Source organism: Puma concolor, chromosome D4 (assembly GCF_028749965.1).
Source record: "Puma concolor isolate L17-30 chromosome D4, mPumCon1.1.hap2, whole genome shotgun sequence".
In the NCBI taxonomy this organism is placed as follows: Eukaryota; Metazoa; Chordata; class Mammalia; order Carnivora; family Felidae; genus Puma; species Puma concolor.
Window position 1 is genome coordinate 77,446,308 of NC_141679.1, and position 12,823 is coordinate 77,459,130.

Below are 12,823 nucleotides of genomic sequence, written 5' to 3' on the forward strand. Positions count from 1 at the left end.
AAAAATTCACATATCCATACAGTTTAGCAGAAAGTTGAGTTTACAATTCAAGAGTTCTTATCACTCACAGAACATCTCAGTTTAAGAATCACAGAATTAAGGGGAACCTGGGTGGCTCAGTCAGTTAAGCATCTAACTTCAGCTCAGGTCATGATCTCGCAGTCTGTAGGTTCGAGCCCCATGTTGGGCTTTGTGCTGACAGCTCAGAGCCTGGAGCCTGCTTTGGATTCCGTGTCTGCCCCTCTCCTGTTTCCCTGTTTGTGCTTGCTCTGTCTCTCAAAAATAAATAAACATTAAAAAATTAATAAAAAAGAATCACAGAATTAAAACTACCAACTAAAACAAAGATATAGGCAAAAGCAGGGGCGGGCAGCCATGCTCTGGTTCTCTCTGCTGGGGAACTAATTGGCAAAGCTTAGAAGAAAGTGCATGAGATTGGGAAGAAGAAAATGTGGGTTTCTGAAACTGGCTGGGCAACCAGCTAATGAGAAGACCAAAGTCCAGAGAGGGAGAGATAGTAGCCCAAGGCCACAGGGCCAACCACACAGAGCTGGGCTGGGAGGCCCCTGCCGGGTGCTTGCACTGTTGGAACCATCCAGCAGCTGTAGCTGCTTTGTCTGCTGCTCAGCACTGTGCCTGGGGCTGGACAGGCCATCTGCACTTCTCATCTGGCCCTTCAATTATACACTAGCTTATCCTGATCAGCACTGCTTCTCTGTGTGAACTGCATCACCCCCTAGGAGATTATAACCACCTTGAGGCTTGCAGCCTAGGCCCCATTTCCCACAATGCCCAGCATCATGCTTAGTAAGGTTGTTTGTTTCATAAATATAAGTTAGACTCGAATGAGCTTCAGAGTTGGTAACATGAGGCATAAATACTGTTGTTTGACAGATAGGAAAACTGAGGCTTCAAGAAGACATGTGCTTGGCAAGGGTCACTAAGTGAGTCAGTGGTAGGGGTACAGACTTCAATACGTATCTCCTAACTCTGGGTCCACTGTCCTTCCGAGTGTCATCTCTGGTTAATAAAGGTGAAATTCTGCCCAGTGGGAACCTATCATATCCAGCTACTTCATTAGTTAATCCTGTGGGGTACAGTCAGAATTGTCATACCCCAAACAAGTGATGGATTGAATGATTATTTATTTGACCATAACCAGACCTCTGTGCTTGATAAATAGGCTCCTTTAGGCAGCAGGATCATGCAGGATAGGAGATCAGATTCATTACACAAAGCATTCTAAGATTTCACTCAAGTGTCCTGGACCAGTCCTACAAGTGAGGGCCACCTATATGATGTGGGGGTTTTAGGGTAGGGGTGAGCAAACTGTGAGCGACAGGTGAAATCTGGACCAGCATCTGATTTTTGACATAAAACTCCTTAGGACACATGTATATTCATTCATTTATGTGTTATCTTTGGAAGCTTTCAAAGTACCAGAGCAGAGTTGAATAGTTTCAAAAGTAACTGCATGGCCTGCAAGATGAAAAGGTTTATGAATTGGCCATTGATATTAAAAAGGTTGCTGACTCTTGATTCAGGAAATCTCACCAGACACACACACATCTTGGTCTCTCAGTCCCTATTCCTCAGGTTCTTTGTCCCTCTTCCTGTCTGCCCACTCACCATATTGATTACTACTGTTCTCTGCTTATGGGTTCCACCTGGTTCTCCCAGACGCCTTTGAATGACAGTCCCAGGGCCCTTACAAAAAACCAGAGCCTCAAGGAAGCCAGGGTGGAATCTCAGACTATCATAAATCTCCTTTCCAGTCGCTCCTAGTGCCAAAAATGAAATTTCAGTTGACTTAATTTTGGGTTCAGGATGTTTCCAAGACAAGGGGAATTTTGGGAGAAAGGAAAAAAATTCAGAGTCCTGGAACCTCCCATCTCTGGACTTGCACTCTGGGAGACAGGTGTCAACAGCTCTATTTTACATGGAAGGCGATGTCGCTCACCCATGGCCACACCAAGGGGATGAGGTAAAGGCAGGATTCACAGCCAGGTGTAGCTGACTCAAGCACCTTCTACATCGACATGCTAGAGAGAGACTAGGTAGGAAAACCCCATTAGATGTTCCCTCTCTCCTCCCATCCCATGCCTTCTCTCGACCATTAGCTCTAGGTGTATCCTTCTCTGCTGGGGAACCTCCTGAACTTGTCACATCCCTTCAGATTGCACACACTCCAACCATGCTCAAAGAATCACGCAGAGTGGGTTTTCAACCTCAGGAGTTAGGCCCTCCTCCCCACTACCTGGCATGTCCTTCCCTGGAGGCCTTGAAGTACAAGAGCTGGGCAGCGCTGAGGCCTCAGTCCTGCTCACCAGGGGCAGACCCTTTTCTTGCACGTGGAAATGGAGTGAGCAAAGACAAGAGAGGCTGACAGAAAAGCAGCATCCGCCCTGGGCACTTATAATAATCCAGACACCAGGCCAAAAATTTCTTTCATTCATTCGTTAGTCGTTCATCCAAATATATTAAGCCGGTGCCCACCCCGGACCCATCCCCGTGTTAGGTGCTGGGGATGGGAAGGTAAGTACAGATGGCAATGTGCCTCTCCTTGGGGTGCTTCCAGCTCCGTGGAGGATACAGACATCACCCAGAGAACACACTGGTAAATAGAATATTAGAGTGGGGATGAAGTCTGCAGGGTAAGCATGCAGGAGCTACCACATAAGGAAACAGCAATCAGGCATGGGATGACACAGCGGAAGGCATACCATTTAAGTCGAGATGTCACAGTGAGTCCAAGGGTGGCGCGGGGGGTGGCTGTTCCAGGAAAGTTCTGGTGGGACAGATGTGGGAGTGCTGGAGAAGAGGCCTGGGTGGCAGGAGGACACAGAGCCCCGGGTAAATGGGCGGCCAACCACTCAACACATTCATCCGAAACGCAGAAGGAAGGACTGAAGGCTTCTTAGCCAGAGAAGCAACATGATACCTACTTACATTTTCAAAAATGATCATTCTGGCTGCAGGGTTGAGAAGGGACTGGAAGACACTAAGTGACATGGTTGAGAAGGGATTTTAGCTGTTTTCAAGCAAAGGATGGAGGTGATACCAACTGGGATGAAGGTGATAAAGAGGGGAGAGCTTGCTGCTGGGGGTTGTAGTTATAAAGATGTTCAGGCTCCTATTTAATCCTCACACTTACCCCAAGAGGGCGCTATCACTACCTCATTTCAAACCAAGAATACCAGTGGCGGTTCAGTCGGTTTAGCCTCAGAGTCTTGATTTCAGCTCAGGTCATGATCCCGGGGTCCTGGGAAGGGAGGGAGGAAAGGAGGAATAGAGATAAGAAGTGCGGGATAGAGGAAAGGGGGAAGAAAGAAGGAAGGAAGAATCCCCCAGGAAACAGCTGGAGAAGAGAGGGGAGAGAGTGGTGGGGAAAGGGGCAAGAGAGGAAGAGATAATAAGGAGAGAAGAAGAAACAGAGAAAATAGAAGAGAACAAAGGAAAGACGGAGGGATGAAGAGAAGGAAGCCTGGAGACACGACGGAGGGAAGAAGAGAGGAAAAGGGGAGAACAAGAAAAGAGAAACAGAAATTAAACAAGCAGGCAAGCAAGCCAGCCCAGGACACTGAGAAGGAAGAGGAAGAAACAGTGGGAGCCAGAGGCAGAGGGAGAAGGGCTCGCCATCTGTGGACACTTGGAGGGACAGAGTGGCAGCTGTCTGCTGGCAGGAGAGGCCAGGAAGGAAGGTAGGAGAGGATGCACCCCAGCCGTGTCCTCCCCACCCTGGCCTTCCGCAGTACATGGAGGCATTGGGCCAAACTGTTTATCTCCAATCCGGTGGCTCACATTTGCTTTTATTTTTAAAGTTTAACTCCGATTTACAAGGGGAGTGCTCTGTGATGGATGTTTTTCCAGTTAGTTGTAAACAGCAGAGGAGACCTGCAGTTTACCAGTCCTGCAGAGGAGACCCACCGACTTCCCCAGCCCTCGTTCTGGCTGCTGGACTGGGGGAGGGAGAAGACGGGTCAAGAATATCATCCATCACCAACTCCAAAATCCTCAACACAGCAAGATACCAGTGAGCCAAGGCTCGGGAAGGGGTGAGAGGCAGGACTGATTATTCCAAGGCTGAGAAACCTTCCAAGCTGATGTGTCAGAAGAGATACTCCCCACACAGGGCCTGTTCAATGAAAGGTGCCAGGGTACGGGACATAAGGAAACCAACAATGAGGGCTGAACTCACATTACTAATGTCTACCTTAGCAGGTGCCATGACAAATTTTTTCTGTAACTTAACCAAAATTCATCTCTAGGTCAATGAAGGCCATTTCACAGATGAGAAAACTGAGGTGTAGGGAAGGTAGATACCTGCCTAAGAGCAAAATTTGCCCAGAGAAGCTACATGACCCATGATCTTTGAATGTCCACCATGCATGCGTGGAATGCACGCAAACTGTTTCACGACGGAGATTCTTTCCCTCTTCCCTACCCTGGGTCCTTCTTCAGCCCACTTTGGTGCAGAGGTGAGAGGGCCACATGCCTTGATTAGTTGCCAGAGGACCCTTGCTTCTTCCTGGGCCTGGTCCAAGCCCCTGGATCGCTCCTTAATCACAAGCATGGATTACAGGCCTATGCCCCTCTGTTCTCTTCCAAGATTGCAACCTTGAACTTGCTATTTCCCCATCATTAGAAAACACTCAGGGATGAGGAATTACATTCCCGGGTGAAATACGCTCTATTCTCCCCTCAGGAGTATGTGTAACCATCAAAGAACAGTGGACCTCAGCACCAGGTTGTCGCCCTTTCTGGAGTGCCGCTTCTGCATCTGACGTCTCCTTACCTTTAGTGTCACTGAGAGAAATAATGATGCATCGATACGATTTCATCTGTTGAAGACACAGTCCAGATAGTCAAAAGGAGTCCTCTTTATAGGAACCAACTACAGAACTTTCTCTCTGGTCCTGGATGTCAGGTAAAGAGAATTTCCTGAACAAATGGTTCTAGCCCATAGACCCTGCACATTTTATTGCTGAGTATGTTTCCTTCTGGACTTTGATTGCTAAATCTCTACATTAAATTGCCAGCTCCTTCTAAGAACTACACAACACAGGATGGCATAGATCACCTTGCATCGATCTAACCTGGGTTTGAATCATTTTCTTTATTCTTATTTTGCTTTCAATCTGATCCCTTCGTTATTTCATTTCCTGTGCTGGATTTTTTTTTTTTTAACAGCACGAACTTAAAAAAAAAATTCCTCCCCAAATCCTTTGGGGAATGACGTAGGACAGAGAGCAAATAAAGAAGCTATACAAGGACCATCACTGGTGTAGCCAGGGTTTCGGATGCCAGGCTGCATTAACCAGATCAGGACAAGGTTGAAGAAAAGCTGAGGTTTGTGCCTGAGCACAAAGTCTGCTTCCCAGGCATACGTCCTGCACACGCTAGTTCTGGAACCTTCCGGAACCTTCCCAAGGACTCCCTTACCTTTGCTGCGGCGGCGACTCCGGTACTGCTCCGTGTAGAACGTCAGCTGTGTTTCGTCATCTGCCTCTGAACCTGAAGTCCCCTTGGTTCTCCCAAAGCTGATTCCCCCTGAAAGGAACAACAATCCATTAGTCATAGAGGCCTCCTGGAGCTTGTTAAATCCCTCATCCAACCCAAAGATCAGCAACCCCATCGCCAGACTTCTTTCTGTAAAATCCCAAGTGACCCAGAAGCTGGCATGATTTATGGAAGGAGTTTGGGCTCTGCAGCGAGGCAGATCTGGGTTCTAACCATGACGTGGTAGCCACGAGCTGTGTGACCTTGAGGGACACCTCCCCTCTGAGCCCTGGGTTGTTTCTTAACCAAACGGGATAGTTACTACTGACCTTGTAGGGTTGCTTTGAAGATTAAAGGAGATATAATATATAAAATATCTGGTCTGTGGTGGGTACTAACTGACAGCTATGTTTTTGCTTCATATGATGAGCCTGCCTTTAAAAAAACACTTCGGGTAACTTAATTTCATACACATTTCAAGCAAGTGCTTACTAGATGCCAGACCAAGAGTGAGACACTGGAGATCCAAAGATAGATACGGCCCAGTCCGTGCCAGCCAGGGGATCGTAAGCTAGTCAACGAGATAAATGGGATCCTAAGGAGCCTTTAACCTAATTCATGGTTATGTTTTTCCACACAATGAGATGCTGAGAACATGGGGGAGAGCAATCCATCCCCACACGGAGGACCTGGGAAGGTTTTATGGAGGAAGGGGGATTTTAAGTCAGGGCTGAAAGGATGAATGGGGCTTCAGTGGCAGAAAATGGAGTTGCAGGTAAAGGGAAGAGCCTGAGCATCCCTGGGGACAGGAAGCGGGGCGGGCGGAGGCCATGCTGATCGGAGTACTGACTGGAAGGATCACTGGAGCCACACGGTGGAAGTCCCTGAGGGCCACACGGAGGACCAGGGGCCTTCCTATGGGCGTCACGGAAGGTTCCGGGGCAAGAGGAGGAGTTCAGCAGCTGCACATGCCACGACAGATACCACAGAGGCCTCAGAGTGGGTGCCGCAGAGGGCAAGCAGGTGCAAGGCTCAGTGATCCCTTGGCGAGAGGCGACGAGGGTCTGGGTGAGGCAGGGGACATTGAGGATACAGAGGAAGAGAGGGGAGCAAGGGCTGTTTAGGGACACACTCAGGAACAGGAAGGCCGGTGGGCGAGGCATTCACACACTACGAACAGTGGATTCCAAAAGTGATAAAGAACCAGAGGGATATACGCCAAAATACTAGGAGCAGTTAATTGTGCAGGGAGGAATACAGATAATTTTTATTTTCTCTGTGCTATATACACACACACACACACACACACACACACACACACACACACACATATGTAATCACTAACAAAAAAGCACAGAGTGTGTGAAAAGAGGGATTAAAGTATTAGTAAACTCTGTGCCCAGAGAGGATACAGTCAGGGGAGAGCTGCAGAGAGTGTTGGGGGCACAGGGGCGGGCAGGGGAGCAAAGGGCCTTTGTTTGGGGAAACTGCCTCAGGTACAGAAGCTTCAGACACTAACATCGATAGACTGTCTCTGGAGGAGACTCAAAAACCTAGTAGAAGTGGCTGTCCTGGATGGAGAAGAGGGTGAAGGTTAGGGATAGTGGGAGACCACTTTTCACTACAAATATTTTGTAACTTTTGAGTCAAGTGCCCTACAAACAAACCTATTACCTGTTTGAATATCTTACGCGAGGAACAGAAAAACATACATCAGAGGGAAACATTGCTCAACTCAAGACAGAGTTTCCTATGTCATTTCCTCTATAGGGCATCTGAAATGGCATTCGGTATATGGAAACCCTGCTTGAGACACTCTACATACAATATGGTTACTGTGCATGCATTCATCCATTCCAGCAACATGCGGAATGATCTGCTTTGTGCCTAGATGTCTGTATGTTACTGCCTACAATCCTCATCATGAAATTCTCACAAGGAAAGTGTAATTAACAAAATAGATCATGAAAGGCACAAGGACCTGTGTGGGCAAAGTTACTTAGGTGCCAGAGGTCACACAGCTGATGAGTATGAGGATTCAGATTCAAGGCTCGTCTGTCTGGCTCCACATGTGAGCTTTCTAGATGCAAACTGCTTTCCTGGAAACTCAAGAGGGAACCTTAGGGAAGGCAGACGGTCCTTAAAGCATCAAGGCACCAAGTACTGTGGTAGGAGCTTCACATACGCCTTCCTATTCCAAACTCACAGCACTCCTTGGAGGGAGGTATATTGATATCAGCCCATTTTACAGATGAGGCAACCAAGGTTCAGAAGACAAAAGTGATTTGCTAGTAATGAGTGAAGTAGGACTTGGTACCCACGTGTAACCGAGGCCAAGTTCAAATTTACAGCCATTTGTGACACGCCCTTCCCGAATTAATGCTTTGGAAAATGGAAAGATTAATACCTGCCCTCTGCCTCCCCTGAGACAGCATGTTGTAATGGATGGGAAAAGTATAGGCGACAACAATGTCTGATCTCTGTCCTCAAATGTATCTTTGGCCTTGTCCCTGTCTCTTAGTGTAAACATCACCATTTTCCCAGCAATTAAGGATAGGGCCTGGAGACAGCAGGAGACCCCAGATTGTGCTAGACACAGTCCCTCACTTAAAGGCTCTCCTTTGAAAAGGAGATGGCATGGCCCTGTGGACACTCTGGAAGCAGTGGAAGAGCAGAGGTGTCCAAAAGTCAGTTTTTACATTGCCACGGAAATATTTTCCTGTTACAGCAAAAGGGAAGAGGGAAAAAGGGAGGGAGGGGAAAAAAAGGGAAGGAAGGAAGGAAGGAAGGAAGGAAGGAAGGAAGGAAGGAAGGAAAGAAAGAAAGAAGGAAAGAAAGGAAAGGAAAGGAAAAGGAAAGGGGAAAGGAAAGGAAGGCTTTTGGTCATCTACACATAATTCTTGGCCAACAGGAAAATGAAGGCATGGGATAAAATAGTTGCTTTATGTGCAGGAAGCATCTGTCATACTTCCTGCTGTGTCTGGGGCAGCAGAAAAAAAGGGAGGAGTCTGTCCTGTCAGGAATCTACCTCCATATTTCCTTCAATTCTCTACCTTACCCCCTACTTAAAGCTTTACAGCCAAATCCTCCCTCCCTCCCTTCTTCTCTCTCTCTCATTTTCCTCTCTTATTTTCCTTCCTCTCCCAAACAAATGACCTATTATGTTCCTGCCATGGTGACCATGACAGACAGGAGTCGGTTCTTTCTCTATTGGGACAGTCTAGCAGGTGTGAGAGAGAGTCGCCAGACAATTCTAATACAATAATAATAATAATAATAATAATAAGCTAACTATTACATAGCACTGTCTCTGCCAAGCATTGTTTTAACCCTTTACCTGTACCGATAACTCTAGGAGGTAGGTTGCTACTTTTATTCCCTTTTTAATGGATGAGGAAATGAAGGCACAAGGGAAGTAAGTAATTGGCCCAGGGTCACACAGCTTGTCAGTAGCAGAACCACAATGCAAATCCAGGCAGTGACTGCAAAGTCTATTCCTTTAGTCTCTATGCCAGCATACAATAAAATATGAGCAGATAGCTCATGTAACGTCCACTGCCATACCTGTAAGGAAGGCATTATGAACCTTGTCTTACTGGTGAATGAACCATGTTTCAGAGAGCTGATGGCAGATAGTAAGTGAGGGAGCTGAGACTGAATCAGGTCTGTCTACCGGCAAAGCTGGCCTCATGGCTAAAATAACCTGGGAAACTATGCTCGTGTGTGTGTGTGTGTGTGTGTGTGTGTGTGTGTGTGTGCGCACGTGCGCGCGCACGTGTGTGTGCGCCTGCGGGAGTGTGCATGTGTGTGTACCCAGAGGCAGAGAAGTGGCAAAGCTTGACGATTTGACCTGAGAAGGTTAGCAGGTGTGTTACCTCCCCCAACGGCAGGGAGCATTTGCTGCTTCTCTCCACTCCTCTCCAACGGACCACTGAACTTGTGCTCTTGGTAGGACTCCATTCAGGCTTCGCTAGATCCTAGTGATGCTCCACCGTTCCACATGCCCAAGCACATGGAGATCACACCCCTGACTACCACGAAGTCTTCTCCAGTCCCTCCCCACTCCCACACCTCTGACCTCACCTCCTTCCTGTAGGTACCAAGCTACCATTCCCAAAGTAGAAGCTGAAGATCAGAGAGGTTTTCTCTCCACCAACCTGTCCAACAGAAATATAATGTAAGGTGCATATGTCATTTTGAGTGTCCTAGCAGCCATTTTAGAAAGGGAAAAACAAACAGGTTAAATTCACTTTCAGAATATGTTGTGTTTAATGCAGTATGTTAAAAAATCTTGTGATTTTAATATGTAATTAACATAAGATTATTACTGACATATTTTATATATTTTTTCATGACAAGTTTTAATAATCCAGTGTCTATTTTATGCTTACAGCATATCTCAATACAGACTAGCTGCATTTTAAGTGCCCACTATATCAGAGTGCACACTTCTGGAGGCATTAGAAAACAGATATTACTAAGCATAATTAAGGGCCAGGATCCGAGTACAAGAGAGAGATGAGTAAGTCACAGACCCCACTAAGGTGTTGAACCTTTTTTTTATTTTAATGTGAATTGAATGAAAAATGGTGTAGCTCAGGTCCCATTAAAAGACAATAACCATTGTCTGTGCCCTCAAGCACTTAGAGTCTAGTAGGCTTCTACACTGGTTTCAACCATGAGCCAGGAGAGGTAATGGACTTTTGTAGAAAGACACCAGGGTACTGGCATCAGGCAGGAGGTCTGATCTGAGGTCTTACTTATTAGCTGTGTGAGCTTGGGCAAGGAACCTAACCTCTCTGAATTCATCTTTGAAAGGGGGGGATATTAAACTCTCAGCTCACAGGGTCATTATGAGGGAAATGACATAATGTATGTAAACAGCATAAAGACCAAAGAAGTGAGGGGGAGGGCACATTCCTCATTTATTCAATACTTGCCTGAGTTTAACAGAAGAACAGGAAGTGCCACTGGGTGGGAGTACTAACTCCCTGTCTATTGTGATATCCTATGGAGGTGGCAGACACCCAAGTCATATAGCTTCTGAGTGTCCATATAATCTGAAGGGGACACAGGCCAATTACAGACTGACTTGGAAATGATTCAGATGGACAGAAAAGGGTCCCCTCTGCTAACATTTTAATATGAAATTGGTGATTTAGTGAAGTAAAGTGTAGCCAATAATTACACAGGAGTATTCAAGTATCTCCATTCAAGGGCTGAGAAAAAGGGAGAATGGCCTGAGACTGGCAAGGGAAGAGAAGACCCAGCAGCTTCTTTGTCCTTGTCTCATGGGCCCCTGGTTTCTCTGGTCCTGAAGGGTCTGGAATACAGCCTGAAGAAGACGAGCTAAGCACATTCTCTAGTGTGATAAGCACTGCTCTGGGCACTTTATATGCAGTAGCCCATCTACACTTCACAAGAGGCCCGAGAGGGAAGAATCACCTAGATTTTATTGAGGGGCATGCCAACATTCAGATTCTCAATGTTGCTTATCGGAGATCACAAAATTTACAAATGGCAAAACTGCCATATTTGAACCTTACTTTGTCGGATTCAAAAACTCTCTGTTCTCATGAAAAGATGAGTCATTATTAGTCACTAGGGAAATGCAAATCAAAGCCACAATGAGATACCATTTCATATCCAGTAGGTTGGCCATAATCAAAACAATCAGAAAATAACCAGTGTTGGAGAGGATGTAGAGAAATGGTGAGAATGTCAAATGGTGTAGCCACTGTGGAAAAAAGTTTGACTGTTCCTTAAGAACCTAAGCCAGGGTGTCTGGGTGCCTGGTTGGTTAAATGTCCTATTTCAGCCCAGTTCATGATATCATGGTTCATGAGTTCTAGGTCCACACTGGGCTCTATGCTGTAAGCACAGAGCCCGCTTCACGTCCTCTATCTCCCTTTCTCTGCCCTTTTCCTGCTCATGTGCTTTGTCTCTCTCTCTCTCAAAAAAAAAAAAAAATTTAAAAAAAAGCTAACCCCCAAATTACCACATGGCCCAGCAATTCTGCCCCAAGGCATTTCCCAAAAGAACTGAAGATAGGGTATTCAAATAAATACGTGCACATGAATGTTGATACAGCAGTATTTACACTAGTCAAAAGGTAGAAACAACACAAATGTCCATCAACTGATGAATGGGAAAACAAAATGTGGTCTATCCTTACAATGGGATATTATTCAACCATAAATGGATGCTCATGCCTCATACCACATGGACGGACCTTGCCAACGTTCTGCTAAGGGAAAGAAGCCAGACATAAAAGGTCACATACTATATAATTCTATTTATATAAAACATCCAAAATTAGTAAATCTAGAGACACAGAAAACAGTGGTTGCCTGGGCTGGGCAGACAGAGGAGAGGAATAGGGAGTGATTGCCAGGGAATATGAGGTTTCTTTCTGGGGTGATGGAAAGGTCTTGGAACTCCACGCAGGTGATGGTTGCACAAACTTGTGTGCTAGGTGACAATGAATTATGCACTTTAAAATAGTTAATGGTTGGTTTTATGTTATGTGAGCTTTAACCAAAAAAAAAATGCCAAAACTAAGAGGCCCTCTGACAGGGAGGAGGCAAGTCAGGACACAGAGGGAGGACTTACAAAGCCATGTTGCCTGGTGCTAAGCTCAGGCATTCTGAGTCCTGAGGAGACCCCTTGGGCCACCTCAAGTAATCACGACACTCACTCCTTTATGCATTAATTCATTTAGCAGTTATTGCCCAAGCACCCGCTCTGTGCCAAACACTATTTGGGCAGTCAGGATAAAACAGAGAAGGCAGCAGACAAAAACTTCCTGAATTCCTAGAGTTCACTTTCTGGTGAGGAAGCAATTAAGATATTCCAGGCATGATGCTAGACTTTCTACATAAGAATCATCTCAATTTCACTGATAAATAACTGAAGATGTTCAGAGGTATTTAGAGGCTTTCAGGAGGGCAAAGAGACTTGATGACCCACAAAGGACCTACCCTAGGTGTGCTCTGGGGCAAATCAGGACATCTGAACAATCTGCAAATCTTATTATGGGAAAGTCTAGAGCAAGATCAATGATCTTTGCTGAGTCTATGAGAATTAAGTCCTTGCTCTTCTTTGCAAATCTGCCTTCTCTGACTGTGCTGCTCCTCCACAAACCTGCCGTGCCAGCCTCTGGCCGGCCCACCCCTCTGCACTCTATCTCCTGCGCTCTTGGTATCATGATGGATGGTGGTGACATGTTAAATTATTCAGGCCCCGTGTCTTCCTCGAGCTGGTGACAGCGATATTGCATTTTTAGATTGTCCAGAACTGCACCAGATAGAGAAATATGTAGCTT

General features: G+C 46.1%; 1 protein-coding gene across 5 annotated transcripts in view; it reads right to left on the reverse strand.

The window, feature by feature from the left end:
* The window catches only part of ASTN2 (astrotactin 2), an 881,464-nt gene that overhangs the window by 568,289 nt on the left and 300,352 nt on the right, over nt 1-12,823 (reverse strand). For all 5 annotated transcript variants that reach the window (XM_086683845.1, XM_086683843.1, XM_086683844.1 and 2 more), the window contains one exon: nt 5,443-5,550. In XM_086683845.1, the coding sequence (XP_086539971.1) occupies nt 5,443-5,550 (108 nt within the window). The remainder of the gene's footprint in view (nt 1-5,442; nt 5,551-12,823) is intronic.